At 50.8% G+C, this 19,100-nt stretch overlaps 1 protein-coding gene across 2 annotated transcripts in view; it reads left to right on the top strand.

The window, feature by feature from the left end:
- Window positions 1-763: 763 nt before the first annotated feature.
- CRMP1 (collapsin response mediator protein 1) overlaps window positions 764-19,100 on the top strand; it is a 38,689-nt gene continuing 20,352 nt past the window's right edge. Inside the window, exons 1-3 of one of the 2 annotated variants that reach the window (XM_066631571.1) lie at window positions 764-1,150; window positions 17,060-17,148; window positions 18,012-18,196. In XM_066631571.1, the coding sequence (XP_066487668.1) occupies window positions 764-1,150; window positions 17,060-17,148; window positions 18,012-18,196 (661 nt within the window). Of the gene's footprint in view, window positions 1,151-8,575; window positions 8,618-17,059; window positions 17,149-18,011; window positions 18,197-19,100 lie in introns of those variants that run through there. The other variant, XM_066631572.1, reaches the window with a different exon arrangement.

Here is a 19,100-nt window from a genome sequence, read left to right as displayed (position 1 = left end):
CCCTGCTGGGACTCCCCAGAGCTGGGCAGGGTGGTGCTGAACGGACAGCTCTCCGCAGTGGCGCGGCAGCCCCGCCTGGTCCGCGGCGCCCTGGGCAGGGCCGGCGCAGCCTCCTCCTCCTTCGCCCGCATCAGCACCGCATCCTCCCCGCCCCAGATCGCAGAGAGGCGCCGCGATCACTTCCGTGTCAGGCTCTGCCGGGGCTGGGAAGCCGGCTTAAGGGGCTGCTGCCACCGCAAGCACCTGGCCTCCGCCGTCCCCTTCTCCCCTCCAGCTGGACCCTGCCTCTCTCCATCACTGCCTCCCAAGCGCCCGCAGGGAGCCGTCCGCTCCATCGCAGGTGCTGGCCGGGTGGGTCACCTCTGGCTGGAACCCAGGCGTCCGAGGAGGGTGGGGGGGGCTCCCTTTGTGGCGTGGCTCGCGTGACATTCGGATCGGGCTGGCCACTGCGCCGCAGCCCCCCCACCCGTCGAAGGCGCTTCCCAGCCCCCTCCCCGTCCCTTTGTACTGACCTTCACGTGTTCCCGGGGAAGGGGCGAGCGTGGGTGCCCGCAGGAGCGGGGGAGGCGCGTGGGTGGCCGCCCCCCGGGGGAAGCGTAGCTAAGGGGGCACTGCCGGCGCAGTGGCGTAGCTGGAGGGGGCAAAGCACTGAGTGCTTTCCAGGGGGGGAGGCGCGGAGGGGGGCCCCCAGGCAGCCCGGCAGCCCCCCGCCCCCTTCATTTGCATGACCGGCGGCCGCGGCTGGCGGTAGAGGAGCGCCACGATGGCCGAGAGGAAGCGCACCTGGAACAAGGAGGACGACCTGCCCGTCTACCTGGCCCGCCCGGGCACCACGGCGCAGACCCCGCGGCAGAAGTACGGGGGCATGTTCGCGGCGGTGGAGGGCGCCTACGAGAACAAGACCATCGACTTCGACGCCTACAGCGTGGGCAAGAAGGGCGCCCGCACCCCGCGCAGCGGCAGCCGCCACGACCTGCTCCTGGACGGCGCCGGCGGGGACAGCTACAGCGAGACGGCCAGCGACGTCAGCGAGATCTCCGGCTCGGTCATCAGCTCGCCCGGGGGCGGCGAGAGGGAGGACAAGACCCCCGGCGTGGAGATCCGCGAGCCCTTCGGCAGGGAGCTGCTGCAGGGCCAGCGCGATGGCAAGGTGAGCCCGGGGCGCACCGGGACGCGGGGGTGGCGTAGCCAGGGGGGAGCCCTAAGTCTTGCAGGGAGCCCTACCACGCTGCAAAGCACCAAGTCTTTGCAGGGGGCCTCGCCCCTGCCTGCACTAAGAGCACAAACCCCAACCAGGTCTACTCAAAAGTAAGTCCCATCGCATTCAATAGGGCTTCCTCCCAGGAAAGCGTGGGTAGGACTGGGCTCTAAGGCTGCAATCCTAACCACACTTTCCTGAGAGTAAGCCCCATTGAACCAAATGGGACTTACTTCTGAGTAGACCTGGTTGGGGTTTGTGCCCTAAGTCTTGCAAGGAGCCTCACCGCGGCGTGCAAGCAGCCTCTCCCCTTCGGAGCTGTGGGGGAGCACCCCCGGAATGGCTCCGAAGGGGAGGAGCTGCTTGCACGCTGCGGTGTGGCTCCCTGCAAGACTTAGTGCTTTGCCCCCCTCCCAGCCACGCCACTGCTGCTGCTCTGGGAACCCCGAGGGGCTGAGGAGTGGGGTGTTCCCAAACGATCGATGGCTCCCCCTCGCCCCCGCTGCAGTGCCACTGCGGCGTTCTTGCCAGCAGTACCAGGGAGAGGGCTTGCAGGAGGCCTGGTTGCAGCAACACCCCACAGCTGCTCAATGTCAGGGCAGCTGCGACAACCCAACCCCCCCAAGAATCTTACTACAGCTCCAGCCACATAATACCCACTGATCTACTAGGGTCTAGCTGAGCTCTGTCATTCTTTATGTGACCAAAGGAAAGGGGCTGAGAGCACAAGCCTATGTTTGTCTACTCAGAAGTAAGTCCCATGATTTTCAGTGGGGCTTACTCTCAGGAAAGTGTGCAAAGGATTGCAGCCTGACTTGGTTATCTCTCAGTGGCTCCAACTGAGTTCCCTGAGGCACTGTCTCCGCCAAACCCTAGGCCTGCCTAATCAGAAGAAGGCCCCACTGAGTTCAGTGGGACTTACGCCTGGGTAAATGAGCATAGGATGGCAGCCTCAATTCCCCCAGTGGGTTCTGGATTCATGAAGATGGGAGTGGGTGGTGTGGGAGGAAAGGCGTACTTCTCTCCGGCCTTTAGCTAGTATGTAAAACTGATGTGCTTTTAAGAGTCAGTGGTCCCATTGAAACTTGTGTCTGGCTGAGCTTTCTTTCTGTCTGGAAGGAGGACATCCTTATGAAGGTCCTGATAAGATGTATTAGATGCAGTTCTAGAGGTGGTGCTAACAAGCTGAAAAGGCCCCTGGTTTTTGTGGGCAGGTGCTCAGAGAATGTGCTTGCTATAGGGCTGAAATGCTTGTCATGGTGGGCCTTGCATAAATGCGGAAAGGGACCATCAGTTTCACTTTCCATAGGCAATGATATTCCCCCCCCATCTGAAATCCCCTCCTCCCAACATTTGTCTTCATCAGCAGTCCTTTCCCATGGCCCACTGCTAGGCATGCGCATCGGGGTATACCTCCTCTATAGGGGCACCGCATGGATCTCTCCTCCCTTTGTGGCTGATCAATGGTTATGAGGCAGGAGCCCCAGTGGTTGAAGAGCCTGTGAATTGGAGAAGCTGTGGGGCCCTGTAGAATCGGAGCTGTGCAGTTTCAACTTTGCTGAGCTCATCAATGGGCAGTGGCTTGACCCTTCTTCCGGAAAGGCTGCACAGTTTGCTAATTCCTATTTGGAGTCACTGGAGCAGCACAATGATCCAGTCATGTTAAGTTAGGTTTCGGTAGGGGGGGAGCACTTAATGAGTTGGACCAGAAACCCTGCTGGGCTGCTGAGCTAGGAGCCTCTTTCACCGTAGGCACCAATCCATCTCTTAGCTGTTGTGGCATGCAAGGCTGAGAGGGCATCCCTCTCTCTCTCTCTCTCTCTCTCACACACACACACACACACACACACACACACACACACACACATTATTTCTCTCCCACATAAAGTACTTTGAAACCTTCTCAAGCTACCTTTTGAACTACTTGATCCATTAAATCCTATACCCAATTTCTCAAACTGTGGGTCACAAGCCATTTTCAGGTGGGTCCCCATTCATTTCACTATTTGGTTTTTAATATATTAGGCTTGACGCTGACATGGTATGTGACTGCATTTGGGGAAATGTTACAGATCTGTACTTTTAACAAGCTACTATGTATATGCTTTTAACAATGATAGCCAATGGGACTTACTCCTGGGTAAGTGTTGGTAGGATTGTTAAAAAATTTTCTGCTTGATGATGTCACTTCATGACATCATGACATCATTTCTGGTGGGTCCTGACAGATTCTCATTCTAAAAAGTGGGTTCTAGTGCTAAAGGTTTCAGAACCACTGCTATACACACTCTCCTGGGAGTAAGTTCCATTAAATACAATGGGACTTGCTTCTTAGTAGACGTGCATAGGCTTGTGTATTGTTGCAGCCTGTCATCTTTCCCCCTTCATTTCTATCTCTATCTACGGTATGTGTGTGGAGAGAGAGAGAGAGAGTTACATGAACACACACACACACAGAGAATTTCTATATGTTGATAATCTTCTCTTAGGACATAGACTAATGTGGGATTGCAGGTGTAAGCACAAATGGCATTAAGAGAAATAATTTTTCTTAAAGGCTTGCACTCCATTATCTGCAGGGCAAAGGCCCCCCCACTCGGTTTGCCCAGAGAGACCTGCCTGTAAAGGGGTACTTTCAAGAGGAAGATCCCCTGGGAAGCTTTCCTAGACAAGCTCCACAGGAATGAAGGGCAATACAGGAAATCTTCCCAGTGATTTCTGCCCATGGTCTTCTGCCTACTGACATCTGTGAAGGGCCACTTATACATCACAAAAGGAAGACTGACAGATGGCAACAGCATCCTGTGGACTAGTACTCACTATACCCAGAAAACCACACCTTTTCAAGGCCGAAACTTGTTCTTGGCACATGGGTATAATGTTTTCCAGTGATCCAGGTGATCACTAGATATGAGACTGGGAATTCAGAAAGAAGCTATTGTTGTTGCCATCACAACCGTTGGCACCTTGGCTGGAACGCAGCATTACAGGATCTGTTCCACAAATAGACTGTTGGTCCACCTCAGCCCTTCCCACATAGCATGGCCCACTCCTCCAATAGCCAGGAGCCATGTCCCCTCAAAACAGTAGTCTATAGGTCCAAACTAGGCATTCATGAGACATTTGGAAGCTGAGTTTTTCTATGTAGTTTTCTTTCCTTATAAATAGTCACAGGGAATGGTGGTTGGGGACAATAAGGAAGGGAACCAGAGCATTGGAAGAATTGTGATTTAACCCTTTTTGATTTCCCAGTGCAAAATCCCCACCTCAACTGTCAATCTCTCTCTCTCTCTCTCTCTCTCTCTGTGTGTGTGTGGGGGGGAGGGAACACAGAGTACCTGTACATTTTTGCCATAGTTCCTGGGGGCAGGGGATTTCATTGATGCAATTGTGCAGAAGAAGGGTTAAACTACGCTTTTGACATGGTTCTGACCCAAATTGGGGGGCCTACAGCTACTTAAAAAAAAATACATGGGAGATCCTGTCACCGAACTCTGATGCAGTTGCATCACTAGGGCTTGTGTCATGAGAGACCAGGACATCACCCCCATGATGGACCTCTTCCCTTGCAGTGGGAGGGGCAACGCCCCACATGGAGGGCGTGATGATGCACCTTTGCCCCAACCCCACTGGTTTTTATTGCTATAACGCTGGATAGAATAGAGATATTTCAATGCAGTTTATTCAGTTGTATTCTGCATGAAATTATGCATCGAATGATGTGTAACAAGATGGTATTATTTGAATACCATGATTTAAAAAATTTTGACCAGCAGCAGTGTCACCCTCTGTGTTGCCTGCTGTGATTCCCCCCTAATGATGCCACGGTTCTGACATAACATTTATATAGTTGAGACTGTGTTCAATGTGTTGATGCCCTTACCTAGTTTGGAGACTTAGAACAGCGGTGAACAGCGGAGACTAGTTTGGAGACTTAGAACAGAGGTGATGTCATGACTAGAAGTGGCGTCATCAAGCAGGAAAATTTTTAACAATCCTAGGCTGCAATCCTACCCACACTTACCCAGGAGTAAGTCCCATTTACTATCATTGTTAAAAGAATATACACAGTAGCTTGTTAAAAGTACAGGTCTGTAATATTTCCCCAAATGCAGTCACATACCATGGTAGCATCAAGCCTAATATATTAAAAATAAAATATTGAAATGACTGGGGACCCACCTGAAATTGCTATAGAGCATTCTATGACAAGGTTAGCTTTGTTGCTCTCAGCAGAATGAAGCTACTTCATGCATTGCAAGGACAGGTTCTTGTTTGCTAAATATCTCCATGGGACCACCATAACTGGAAAAGAGATTGAGAAGTTTATTTGAAAGCAGGTGATATACCTTTGCCTAGGAGTAGGGGTTGTGATGTTCAGACATGCATCTACCCTCAATGTTTGTCATGAAGAGATGTTGTTGTCAAACAGGAACTTGTCTTTTCTGTAAAGCATACTTGAGAAACCCACAGCAAGTAAGCAAGCAAGCAGCTATCTTTGACTGGAATAGCAAAGGCCATTTCACATAATGTCACATGGTGGTTGCTGTAGATGCTCCATGTCATGACAGCTTCATGTAGCAAGCATGTTGCGTTGCTGTGTATACTAGCACACCATGAGCACATAATGAGAATAAAGAGAATAAAGGCCATCAGAATATGGAAGTGACCTGAAGTGGCATCAGATGGCTGCCACTGACTTTCTGAGAAGTTGACCCAAGTGTATACTGTGCAGCAATTTCCTCATTCACAATTGTGCCTTTATTGTTGTCAGTCACAGCTCTTCTCTTAGGATGGGGCCTTTGGAAACATCACAGAAATCTGTTTTCAGATTTGATTGGCATGGGAGAGAATCCTTTGTTTACACCATGTGTGGGTGTCAATCTGACATCTCTGCACATAGTTGTGATGCAGGGTAGCTGGTTTTTAATAGTGACCACAGAAAATGTCTAGTGGCTGGAGATGTACCTCCAACTAAACTGCAGTTGACAGACTTCCTCTTTTGCCACTAGACAAAGACTCTTTTGCCACATACAGTTTAAGGACTGTATAGAATGCATGTTCCTAAAATTTCTGCTTCTACTAAAGCTGTTATACCTTCTGCCAAGTTATCACTTTGTACCTCTTATGTTCCTGGTTGCCTCTGCATCAAAAGTTCCTTGCTGTTGCCTGTAAGAGATGCCCCATGGCATACAGAAGTCAAAATATGCCCTGACTGACAATGGTGCTTGTCCAATTTAATTGGGTCATTGTCTTAAGGACTATACAGGTTGGATCTCAGTATCTGCAGGGGATCCACTCGAAGACACCTTGTGGACACCAAAAATTGCAGATAATGGAATCCACTGGTGGGGTCCAATGGTTGGCAACCTTCAGTCTCGAAAGACTATGGTATAAGCCTACAGCACCCAGTATTCCCAGGCGGTCTCCCATCTAAGTACTAACCAGGCCTGACCCTGCTTAGCTTCCCAGATCAGACAAGATCAGGCATCTGCAGGGTAACAGTTGCTGCTCCGGATGTAACCTGAAGTGCCTTCTGGTCACATTCAAGGATGTTCTGCACTTCCAGTTGCATTTGGGAGGTCCCCCGTGGGTCCTCCTGCAGGTTTAGAACCCATGGTGGGTCAAATTTGTGGGTTTCAAACCGCAGACCCACTGTACTCTTTTGTCACCTTATTGTGGGTTTCTTGTGTCATGGTGGTAAGCCGAATTCCAGTCCAGACTGGTGGTATTCAGAAGACTTTGCCATATGGTGCAATTCAGATGTGAATGGGATACCAAGGTGTCTGGTTGCGTGTGGCTTTGAGGTGAGAAAAGCAGCTCCTTTGAATGGGATTGTTCTGTGCATTGCAGAAAGGACCACTCAGAGGAAGGTTTCTTTCTGGGTGAGGATGGACCCAGTGGATAGCAGTATTAGCATGTAGAGAGAGAAAAATAGCAGATCTCCTTTTGTACCTTTCAGTGGATCATTTTCATGACAGTAAAAGCTCATATGGAAAAGGCACCATTGCCAGTGGTGTACAAACCAGCCTCTTTTGGGGGGGGGTGCCCTCCACTGTTCTGTTGAATCAGGGTTTGGCAGGATTTGTAAGCCTTCCAGCAGAGTGTGGGCAGTGAGATGGGCCTCCCATTCTCTACAAAGCCCTTGCCCAGTGGCATAGCTAGAGGGGGGCAAAGCGCTAAGTCTTGCAGGGAGCCTCACTGTGGTGTGCTGGTGGTCCCTCCCCTTTGGAGCCATTCTGGGCAGTGGAAGCAAAACCGAGGTGAATGACTGAAATGGCTCTGAGGGGGGGGGGTTGCTTGCATGCCCCAGTGAGGTTCCCTGCCAAACTTAGTGCTTTGCTGTACCTTGCCCTTGCACATCCCCAGCCACATCTGAGCAGAAGAGGGAATGTTGCCAGGTGCAGTTTTTCTCCTTACCTTTGTATAGCCAAATGCACCTGCCCACATCCATCTCTTGTTGCTGCTGTTCAGCGATGCCCACCTGGATCTGGAGGCAGAGAGGGGCCTTTCTAGGATGCCATCCTCTTCACACTTACCTGGGAGTAAGCCCCTTGACTACAGTGGGACTTAGTAGGCTTGCATAGGATTGGGCTCTCAGGCTGCCATCCTAGTCACACCTTCCTGGGAGTAAGACTCATTGACTACAGTGGGACTTACTTCTGAGTAGGCTTGCATAGGATTGGGCTCTCAGGCTGCCATCCTAGTCACACCTTCCTGGGAGTAAGACTCATTGACTACAGTGGGACTTACTTCTGAGTAGACTTGCCTAGGATTGGGCTCTCAGGCTGCCATCCTAGTCACACCTTCCTGGGAGTAAGACTCATTGACTACAGTGGGACTTACTTCTGAGTAGGCTTGCCTAGGATTGGGCTCTCAGGCTGCCATCCTAGTCACACCTTCCTGGGAGTAAGACTCATTGACTGCAGTGGGCCTTACTTCTGAGTAGGCTTGCATAGGATTGGGCTCTCAGGCTGCCATCCTAGTCACACCTTCCTGGGAGTAAGCCTCATTGACTGCAGTGGGCCTTACTTCTGAGTAGGCATGCCCGGGATCGGGCCCCCACGCCTTCCCCCTGCCTCCCCCTGCCGCTGCCGGGGTGGGGAGGGCCTGGAGGGGGGGCGGCGTGTTCTGGGAGGCCGGCCTGGCTGGGGAGGAGGGGGAGGCTGGCGAGCGCTTCCTGGGTTGCGCGGAGCGAGCGAATCGGGCTCCTCGCCGCCGCCGCCGCCGCCCCTCGACGGAGCTCGCCCCCTGCGCCCAGTGCCTGCCGCGGGCTGGGGAGCCGCCCTGCACCGCAGCAGCCCCCGATCGGCGCCCGCGCCCCCGCCGCCCCTTCGCGCTTTGTTGCCGCCGGGCGCGCCCCTCCCCGCCGCCGGCATGTCTGGCTACCAGGGCAAGAAGAGCATCCCGCACATCACGGTGAGCGCTGCGGGAGGGGGCGGGCAGCGACCCTGCTGCTGGCCCGGGGGCTGGGCGGAGAACCCCGCGGGGGGGGGGGCGCAGGCAGCGCACGCCCAGGCTTCCCTGGGCCTGGGGGGGCGTGGACGGAGAGGCTGGTCTGGGGAGACCCTCCGGGCGGGGCGATGCCCTGCTTTGCCTTGGGATCGGGGCTGGAGGGGGGGCAGTGGCGTAGCTGGAGGGGGGCAAAGCGCTAAGTCTTGCAGGGAGCCTGACAGCAGCAGTGTGCAGGGGGCCCCTCCCCCTCGGAGCCATTCCAGGCGGGGGGGAGCAAAACGGAGGCGTATGCCTCCGTTTTGCTCCCCCCCCCGCCTGGAATGGCTCCGAAGGGGGCTGCGGTGAGGCACAGGATCGGGCCCCAGGAGCGTCCGCGCTCAGGATCGGGCCCCAGGAGCGTGCGCCTCCGTTTCCCCCCCCCCCGGCTGGAACGGCTCCGAAGAGGCGGGGAGCCCCTTGCACGCTGCTGCGGTCAGGCAAAGGATCGGGCCCCAGGAGCATAGGCGCTCAGGATCGGGCCCTAGGAGTGTTCGCCTCCGTTTTGCCCCCCCCCCCCGGAATAGGTCGGAAGGGGAGGGTCCCCTTGCACGCTGCTGCGGTCAGGCTCCCTGCCAGACCTAGCGCTTCGTCTCCCCTCTAGCTACGCCACTGGGGGGGCGCATCGCGACCTCTGGGGACCAGGCATGGCGGGGGGGTTTACCCAAGACCCGGGAGAGGCAGCCGGCGAGGATGCGGAGCAGAACAAAAGAGGGAGGGGACGCGCGCCGGGGCCGGGCCTCGCTGGGGGGGGGAGGACCGCCTCTGCTCCAGTGCTCAGAGCACCTGCTCGTTCGCCTGGTCTTGTGAACGAGGCGCTCCGTCGGGCAGCAGGGATGCGATCCGCGAGGAGGTTTGATCTCCTAGGGGGATTGCCAAGGACCGATGAGCGCCATCGGAGGAGAACCAGCGCCCCCTCCCCTTAATATATCCAGAACAGCCTTAATAGCGATGCTTGTGGGGGTGTGTGTGTGTGGATTTTCTGTTGCAAGCAGACCAGCCCCTTGCAGAACTGGGAACGCACACACAGGAGATCAGTGGCTTTCCCTTCCAACTTGTGCCCTTTTCCTGTTTGCTGGAGCCATCCATGATAAAGGAAAGGCAGAAGGAAGCGTTTTTCATGCGCCTTGATGCGCTTTCTGGTGCATCCTAGTCCCACACGTCTGCTCAGAGATCAAACACCATTGAGGTTTATTGCATTTGTGGTACTTTTGTATTTGGGTGTTTTTTTTTTACACACACACACACACACACACACACACACAAGACTGCCTGATCTTTAGGGTGGGAGGTGGAGTGTGATGTATATTTTTATGGACAAATAGGAACGCAGGAGAAGGGAGGCGAGGCAAGATGGGGGGGCAAAGCCACTACTGCCCTAGATTTTTCCTTTGGAAGTCTCAGCAGTCCTAATGCTCTGGAGGCTTGGACTCTGTTCAGATGCAAGCTGTAAAGAATGGCCGGGTTGAGCGCATGTGTGTGGGTCTTTCGCAGCCCTCCCATTTTAATGCTCAGATTGCCTTGAATTTATAGGCATGGCAGACTGTGGTAATAAGACTCCCCATCTCCAGATTAGGGTGCAATAATTTATTTTCCACATTTTTATATATCCTTTCCTCCAAGGAGTTTAGGGTGATGTTCGTGGTTTCTCCTGACTTCTTTTTGCCCTCACAATGTCCCTGTGAGGTAGGTGAGGCTGAGAGATAGTCACCAGCCCATGGGCACCAAGGAAGCTCCATGGCTCAGTGGGGATTTGGTCTAAGCCCAACTCCTGAACCACGACACCACCCTGGCTCTCGTAATTGAAGCAGATGTCCATTGGAGAGGTAATTCTTGCTCCAGCAGTCAGCAACAGAGAAATTGCATAGCTGGTCTGACAAGGCAGTTGCCACCCTGGTCAGTAGCAGGCAACTCCTGTCCTCCTGCACATTGGATTCCCCACTAATGTTACATCCGACTTGTCTGGAATTGGTTTGTGTTTGCTGAGTTGCGTCTATTCAACCATGGCCTCCCTTTTTAGAGTCAGTGTATTTCTGATTACTGGCTGCTGGAAGCAAGCCACAGGGCAAGGCTGGTGCATGATGCCCTTCCTGTAAGGCTCCCAGAAGCATATGGTGCACCATTGTTTGAAATAGGATGCTAGACCCTTGGTATGATTCAACAGGGCCATTCATGTGTTCGCCACTATGATTAAAGGAACATTTCAGAGCTTCTCACATGTGGTTTGCTCCCATTTTCTTTACTAGGGCAGGTTTAATCTGTGTGCAAGGAGAAAGATGAACCTGAACTGAAAACAGAAACTGAAGCCCCAGAAACTGCAAACACCCATGTGGAAATGAGCATTTCGCATGGAATAACTGCACGTTCGAATGCAAAATTCAGATACAATTGACTGCAAAACGCACCTGGGTTTCCTCATCTGTGAGGCATCCATGAATTTTTTTGCTACAGAATATCCAGTGCCTTGTTCCCTCTTAAACATCTTTTAATCCATGCATTTGGGGCCTTCCACCTGGGTTTTTGAACATACGGTTGCACAACTTATGTGGCTTTTGAAACCTGTGACCACAGTAAACAATAAAAAAGCACAGTGAAAAACAAAACAGAGCACTCAAGACATCTCAGCAGCAGATTTAAACAGATCTTATCCAACCAGCAGGTTAAATTGCCTGCATTGGGGTCAACCAGGTTGGACATTAGCTAAGGGCCCACGACCATCCAAGGGCTATAAGGTTAGGCTGGCTTAACTGCCAAGTACTGGTGTGCATTGCTCAAGAGACACACTGTTCTGTGTCCCAAACCCTTTGCATCCTTATGGGGCCTCTAGGAGATTTTCCCATTGGCCAGTGGGGAAGGTGGGAGAAGGGGCTGCCTTGCCAGTCTCTTGGAAACTCACACAGCACCAATTCTTTCCCCTATATTGCCTGCTGGCCTTTACCCCAAAGGCCATAGGAGGACAGTGGGGCTTTTTGGGAGAAAGCCCATGTACCAGTGGGGAGGGTGGAGGTAACTGTCACTAATAGTGGTTCTTTTTCCCATTTGCATTGGTGAATGGGGACAGATTGCACCCAGACTCTTTTCCCTCCTACCCTCATAGAGTGGGAGGGAAGGGGGCACCACCACAGATTTACCCAGTTCTTTGGGAGTGATGAACTGCCACTACAGAAGAGGCTAGTTCGGGACTGTGCCCCAGTGCATCCAGCAACCTAGCACTGATTCTGCGCTGCCTAAAAAAAAAAAAGTCTTAGCTTAGTGGAAGAGAGAGATCATGGAGGAAGTACAATGGGCTTCTCTGGGAAGGGAGTTTCAGAGCTTGGGCAGTACTACAGAGAGGACCTCTTCCACTAGCCTAGAGGGGGTAGTCGAGGGTGAGTGACCCTGAGTGACATGCCTACAGGTGTGCTTCTGCCATCCACTGCCCCCCCCCCACAGACACTCGGTCTCTTGGAGTGGCTGGACACTTCTTTCAAATCAAAAAATAAAAAAGGCAACCCTGTCATTCCAAGTGATCGCAGCCACTCAGAGTATGCGGGAAATAATGGCAGTGCTGTCATGATGTGACTTCAGTTACTTCGAGGTCAGGAGGATGGCATCTCCAGGGTGGCACAAATCCCAGGGATGCCCCTGGCCTCTCCTGCACCAAATGTAACCCAGAGGCCTTTAGGACGTGGATAAGGACCACTTCAACAGATCTTAATGGACACAGCAGTTCACAGTAATCCTTATTCGGCATGTGGGCAAGTAACTGACACCATCATGTAATTCTTCAGTATGGAATTTTTTAAAAATTTACTAGCTGCTCTTGAGATTGAAGTGTGTACAATTAGATCACAGGGTGGAGCAGCACATATAAGTTCTTGCTTGTTTGGTTCTTCCCATTCCAGAACTGTCAACTACTGTGGCTGGTACGCTGTGGGCCAAGTGGAAGTAAGCTTTGATTCTTTGCCTGGCCCCACACATTAAGGGCCCAATCCTATCCAGCTTTCCAGTGTTGATGTAGCCGCAGTGCAGCCCTGAGGTAATGGAACAAATGTTCCTTTACCTTGAAGAGGCCTTCATGATTGCAACCCCTGCCCCCCCAGGATACAGCATACGTCCTGTTGGCATGATTGCATCAGTGCTGGAAAGTTGGATAGGACTGGGCTCTAAGACACATACATTCACACAGTATGTGCACCCTGGCCTTTGTTTTCCTGCTAAGTCATCCTCGCTGGAGGTGGTGGTTTGGAGGAAACCCCCCCACCTCCTGTGATCTGGAAGATTTACAGGGAAATGATGGGAGAGGGCAGGACATGAGTCTATCAGTTTTAGGTGCTTTACAAATAATCAGGATCATAATCCAACATAAACATTTGATCAACAACATGAAGGGCCCAGTCTTAACTAAGTATTGTGTTGACGCGGTGATTTAAGTGATGTGCCACTGGTGTGCACAATGAGGCCACCTGCACACACGATTGTTGGCTGTGCGTGTGGGTCAGCAGAGAGCCCTCTTGCCAGCAGTGCCAGTAGGTTGGCAGTGGGGTTGGGTGGTGGGAAGAATGGGGTGGGGAGGGGGAGGAATCAGTAGAGTAGCTGGGAGGGCAAAATGCTAAGTACTGCAAGCACCACAATGTGCTGTGTAAGCAGCCGCTCCCCATCTGAGCCAGTCTGTGATGGCTACATAAGGCAGGTGCACTGAACCAAAAAGCATCTCCTGTGTGTTGCTGTCCAGAATGGCTCCAATGGCCAGTGAGAGGGTTCACTTACGTGGTGCATCGCACTTGTCTGCACTACTTACTGTTTAGCTCTAGTTATGCTACTGGGAGGAATGGAGTAGAGAGGGGTGGATCGCAGCAGCACCCAATAGCACCGAAATCCTATCACCATTCATCTCCTCTTTCCTCTGTTATTCTCCAAAGTTCAGGTGCAGATCTGAGCAGACCCACTGGGTCAGTGGAGACTTGCCACTGTATGGGAACAAATGTTCCCTGCCCCCTATGCAGGATGGAGTGTGTGCTCTGTTGTCATGGCTGCATCACTGGGTGGGTTTAGTTAGAATTGGGCTGCAAATGAATAACCAGGTTATTTACCTGGTGTCAGCCAACCCTTAGATGGGGTGCTCCAGTCATGACCCCTCTGTGGAGTACGTGAAATTTGAGGGACAGAGAGTCGGGGGAACAAATGGAGTGGATTTGGCATTGTTACTGCAACTATTAATTGCAGCCCAATGCACAGAACTTTAGAGCTCAATCCTACACATGTCTAAAGTAATTCTCACTGTAATTCACACACTCCCAGGGAAGTGTGAATAGGATTGCAACCTTAGTAGGTGAAAAATTTCCTGCACCTTGTCTCATTGTTAAGAGAGGCCAATACCTGTTAATTACGCACTACTCTCCTCTGACAGCAGCCATCCACTTTCAGAACTTTCACAGGCGGTTTTCCCTGGCAAAAATGGGGAGAAGGCAAGAGCCATCCATTCAGGTTCCTGCTCATAAAACCTCCAGTCAATCTGGGCTTAACCCCTTTTCTGCCTTGGACATACTACTCCAAGTTCTACTACTGTGGCGCAAAGCCATAATTGGAGTGACACCTGAGGGGCATCTGTCCCAGTCGCTACAGCTACGCCAAGGGTGTTGCATGACTGCTCCTCAGGCTCTACCCTAGTTATGGAGGTGGTGGTGGCTTCACACCCCTATTCCTTCTCCTGTGGATGTTTCCCATCAAGGGGAGTCTTCACAGCAGAAGGAACGGGGGGGGGGGGGGTGCAAACCACTGCAGTGAACTTCTCTCCTCTGGGGAGAACCTGGAAGTGATGTCACATGACACAATGTCACGTGATTTCATGACGTTACTGCCCCAGGTGTGGTACACCTCTGCTGCAGTGTAGGACAGGTGAAGTAGGAGTGTCTTTTTTTTTCCTGACTGGTTTTCAGTATCTTTCAGAGCTGGATAACAGCAGCAGGCAATTGTTCCCAATGAGATTTGAACCTCGGGGAAATGCTATTGTGTGTAAGAAAACTGTATGACTACAGGTTGAGTCTCCATAATCAAAAGGGTTCCCTTCCCAGAACTCACCTGGCTGGCAGAAATCCAAACTAAAGCAAATTCATTTAAAAAACAATGTCCTTTTGCTCAGTGATTTAATAACAGCCTAGCTGACCTTTTGTCATGCACATAGAGGCAATCAGTGCATGGGACCCCTCCCAGCACAGGGAAGTGATAATGACTTGCATTCTTTCATGTGCTCAGGGGAAGGGAGGGGCTGCTTGCCTGGGAGTAAAGCTGTTCTAAGTGCCTGGAGAGGGAATGATTGATGGATTGTCTACCAGCTGCCCTTTCCATCATTATCAGCTATTGTTAAACATATTTTTCCTTTACTTTAAAGAGCTCTTCTGTGAAAAATCTGTTGATAATTAGCTTATACCTGTAATTACCAAACTATTTGAAACGTCTAAAGCAGGAGAAGCAAATTTAATGTACATATTTACTTGTCCTTGTATTGAATTAGTCTTTAAACAACATCAGTATACCAATTCAGCATAAAATACGCAACCTCGGGTTGCAAAAGACCTGTGCAGAATTGACATTTAAAATGCATCCAAAAACTAAACGCAGTAATACACAAATAAGTCATGCTAGTATTAAAATCCTTATATCAACTGAATAAAATTAACAGCACAAGCCCATGCCTGTCTACTCAGAAGTAAGTATGATTGAAACACAATGGAACTTACTTCGAGGTAAGTGTGCTAAGGGTTGTAGTGAAGTGTTACATGTTGTTATGCAAACATTTGATGACTTAGGGCCCAACCCTATCTGACTTTCCAGCATCGATGCAGTCATAACGCAGCCCGGAAGTAAGAGAACAAACTTTCCCTTACCTTGAGTGCCCCTCCACAGCAGGATGCAATGTGTTCCCCACTGGCACAGCTGCATCAGCACTGGAAAGCTGGGTAGGATCGGCCGTTAGTCATCAGAATCTTCAGCAGCCATGAATCATTTACTCCAGTGTTTCACTGCCAATAAAGCTGCCCTGAGTCTCTTATTGATTATCAGCTTGTAATATAAGTGGCTCCTCCTACTCGCAGGGCTTGAGCCAAAAGTTTTCATTCTTGGGTACTCTGATGGTTTGATGATGAAACAGGACAGTGTTCCGCAGTTCCACAAAGTAGGGATGAGCATTGCTAAAGGTCTTTCAGCCCTGATCTAAACTAGAAAATTGTAGAAATTTGGGTGCAGTGCTGGCTGGCAGGCAGTGTATAGGTGGTGCCTCTGTATCTATGGGGGATCCATTCCCAGCCCCACGAATACAGAAAAACACAGATAATGAAATCCATGGTTTTCTGGCCCACTGGAGCTCCAAGCGTGACCGGAGCTTCACTCCGCTTGCATCTGGAGACGTTGTGAGGCCTGTAGAGGCCATGCGGGGCCTCTGTGGACCTCAGAAAGGCCTCTGGTAGTCCTAGAAGAAGGTCACTTCTGCTTTTCAGCTGGAAACCAGAACTGGCCTTCTAGGACCTCCAGACCGGAGGCCATTTTTAGGCCTTTAGAGGCTGTGCATGGCCTCAACTGCATGGCCTCAGAAGACCACAGCTCCAGTTGCCTGCAGAGGTTTCAAGTTGAGTCTTGGTCAGCAAGGACAAGGACTACAAAATGAGCATGCTTGGTACTTGCCAGATGGGGGTTGGAGTCGAAGAGCTTTGGAAACAACATGCAGCGAACACTGAAGTTGGCAGCCTTGGAGTGGAAGGAGAAGAGGGCGGGGCTGCAGCAGCCACTCTGGCAGTCCCTCTCGGAGGGAGCAGCTGAGCAACTCCTGTGTCTTCTGCTTTAAAAAAAAGCGCAGAAGACGGGCAGAAGACGGGCTCGTATTCTGCCCATGGGTGTGACTGTATCGCTGGGAGAGGACATCCCGCGCCTCCCCTTTGAGTTCCTGGCGCCTCCCTAAGGATCCCTAAGGCGCCTCACAGTTTGAATAACACTGCCCTAAGGAACACTGCCCTAAGGAACCACCATTCCGAGCGTGATACCATAGTCTTCAGAGACTGAAGGATGCCAACAACCAAGGAACAAAAGGTGGTATTCCATTTTTTAAATCCTGTTTTGATAGTTAGGGATACAACATCATATCAGATTGTAATCTTGGAAGTACAGTTGTAAAATTATACGTGATTGAGGCTACAATCTTGTGCACACTTTTTGGGGAGTAAATCCCATTGAACACAGTGAGATACACTTCTGAGTAGATGTGCATAAGATTGCACTGTATGTTATTTTGAAAGTACTTGGGTCTTTTCACAGTATGCTTTGTGATCAAACAAACCTGCTGAAGGTTAATCATATAAAGCTTTATTTTAATTTCACTGATCCTTTTTTTCCTCTTAGAGTGATCGTCTGCTTATTAAAGGTGGACGTATTATCAACGATGACCAGTCCTTCTATGCAGATGTGTACCTGGAAGATGGGCTTATAAAGTGAGTTTAAAACACTGTGTGTGTGTGTGTGTGTGTGTGTGTGTGTGTGTGTGTGTGTGTGTTGCATGTGTGTTGTTGCAAGACTAGGTATTCTAGCAGTTAGAGATCTGTAGGTATAACTTCACAGTTGTATCTAGTAAAAGATACAACCTCTGCTTTTAGTCTTCACTGAAGAGTAGAATGCTAGGAGAGCAGATGACCTGGACACAAAGTATGTATTTAGTGTAGAAATGTGTCACAAGAACAGCTAGACAAACAGATACTTCCCATTAAAGAATGATGTAATGTAAAGCAGGACTCTTCTTTTTGCCTCTTTTATAAAGAAAAATGCAGTTTGGGGAACAGTGCCCACTTAATTGAGGTACAATTTATAGGTAGTTAATATGGATAATCTTGTTTATTACATTCATTAAGGGTGTAATCCTATCCTGTGCTGGAACAGGCAAACCAAGAGGCTTGCGCTGTATCCAGCACAGGATAGGGGCCAGAATCGGCTCAACCAGAGGCAAGGGGAAACTTTTCCCCTTACCCCTGTGTATGGTGCCCTGGCCCCTATGGGTCTCCTCAGACTTGTGCCACCTCCTGAGGTGGCACAAGCCCGAAGAGAGCGGAGCGGCTTGAAGCCACTCTGAACTCCCTGGGAATGGGGGTTGGGATCCAGTATAACTGCTAGATCCCAGCCCTGCGTCACGCCTCCCGCTCCCCACCCGCCCAACCCTAGGGCCACCCACTGCCCGTCTTCCCCCCGCCCCAAAACGTCTGACTTAGCACACAGAATCTGCGGTATTTAACTGTGTAGAGATCTTCAAGATTGCTCTTAGTGTTTCAAGGCAAAGGAGTAAATAGCTCTTTGCTCTTCTTAGACAAATAGGAGAGAATCTGATTGTTCCTGGTGGAGTGAAGACCATAGAGGCTAACGGACGAATGGTTATTCCCGGGGGCATTGATGTCAATACTTACCTACAGAAGCCCTTTCAGGGCATGGCTGCTGTGGATGATTTCTATCAAGGCACAAAGGCAGCTCTGGCAGGAGGCACTACCATGATCAGTAAGTACTGGAAACGTAAAGCCCTTTATAAGGGGGAAGGTGTGGCCTGGCTTTATTGTGCATCTGTGAAGGGAAGGGTTCGCTGCCCTGTATCATGTGGGGCTGGACAGGCAAGTCCAGAACCCTCTTAAAAGACAGTAGTAGCTTAAAGTACAACTGCTGTTATGGGCTCAGTGGGTCCTCCTTATCCATGGGCTCTGCATTCACATATTTAAGCATCTGTGGATACCCTCAGAGGGCCTCAGAGGGCCTCTTGGTCGTGAGCAGAAGCTGCTGCTGGTTGCATCCTTCTGAAGAGACTGGGAGGCTGTTGCGACCTGTAGAAGGCCCGACGTGGCCTCCAGGTGAGATGTTGTGGTGCCACGACCCTAGCGCCCTCCCCCTCCCGCAGACTTCATTGTCCACAAATTTCGGTATCCACAGGGGGTCATGGAACTGATCTCCTGCAGATATTGAGGACCCACTGTAAATGCAAATGGTTCATCTAAACTGAAGAAGGAAAGGCAGTTGGTCTTATTGCAGGACTATCTGTCCATGTGCCATGCTACTGATCTGGGTTGGGCCCTGGGCAGCAACTTTTTTCTTTTTTCTTTTTTTTTAATTATTATTTTTTATTTAATTGATGTTTAATTTTAAAGTATACATTCCACTTATATTTACATAATCATACATCAACAATCTTTTTCCCCCTTTTTCCCCTCCCCCCATGAACAGCGACCATTAACATTAAGTATTTATATCCGCAGCCATAAGCACACCTTTTGGATTTTATCCATTATAACAGTATTGGCCCCGCCTTCCCTTACCCATCTTATATATCTCAACCATTTCTTTTTTATCTCGGTTTTCTTATCTTCCCATGTCTTATCCTGTTTCAATATTGATACTATATCTGATTGTATCC

The sequence above is a fragment of the Tiliqua scincoides genome, chromosome 6, assembly GCF_035046505.1.
Source record: "Tiliqua scincoides isolate rTilSci1 chromosome 6, rTilSci1.hap2, whole genome shotgun sequence".
In the NCBI taxonomy this organism is placed as follows: domain Eukaryota; kingdom Metazoa; phylum Chordata; class Lepidosauria; order Squamata; family Scincidae; genus Tiliqua; species Tiliqua scincoides.
The sequence above is the reverse complement of the archived record's forward strand: the minus strand, read 5'-3'. Positions and strand labels throughout refer to the sequence as shown.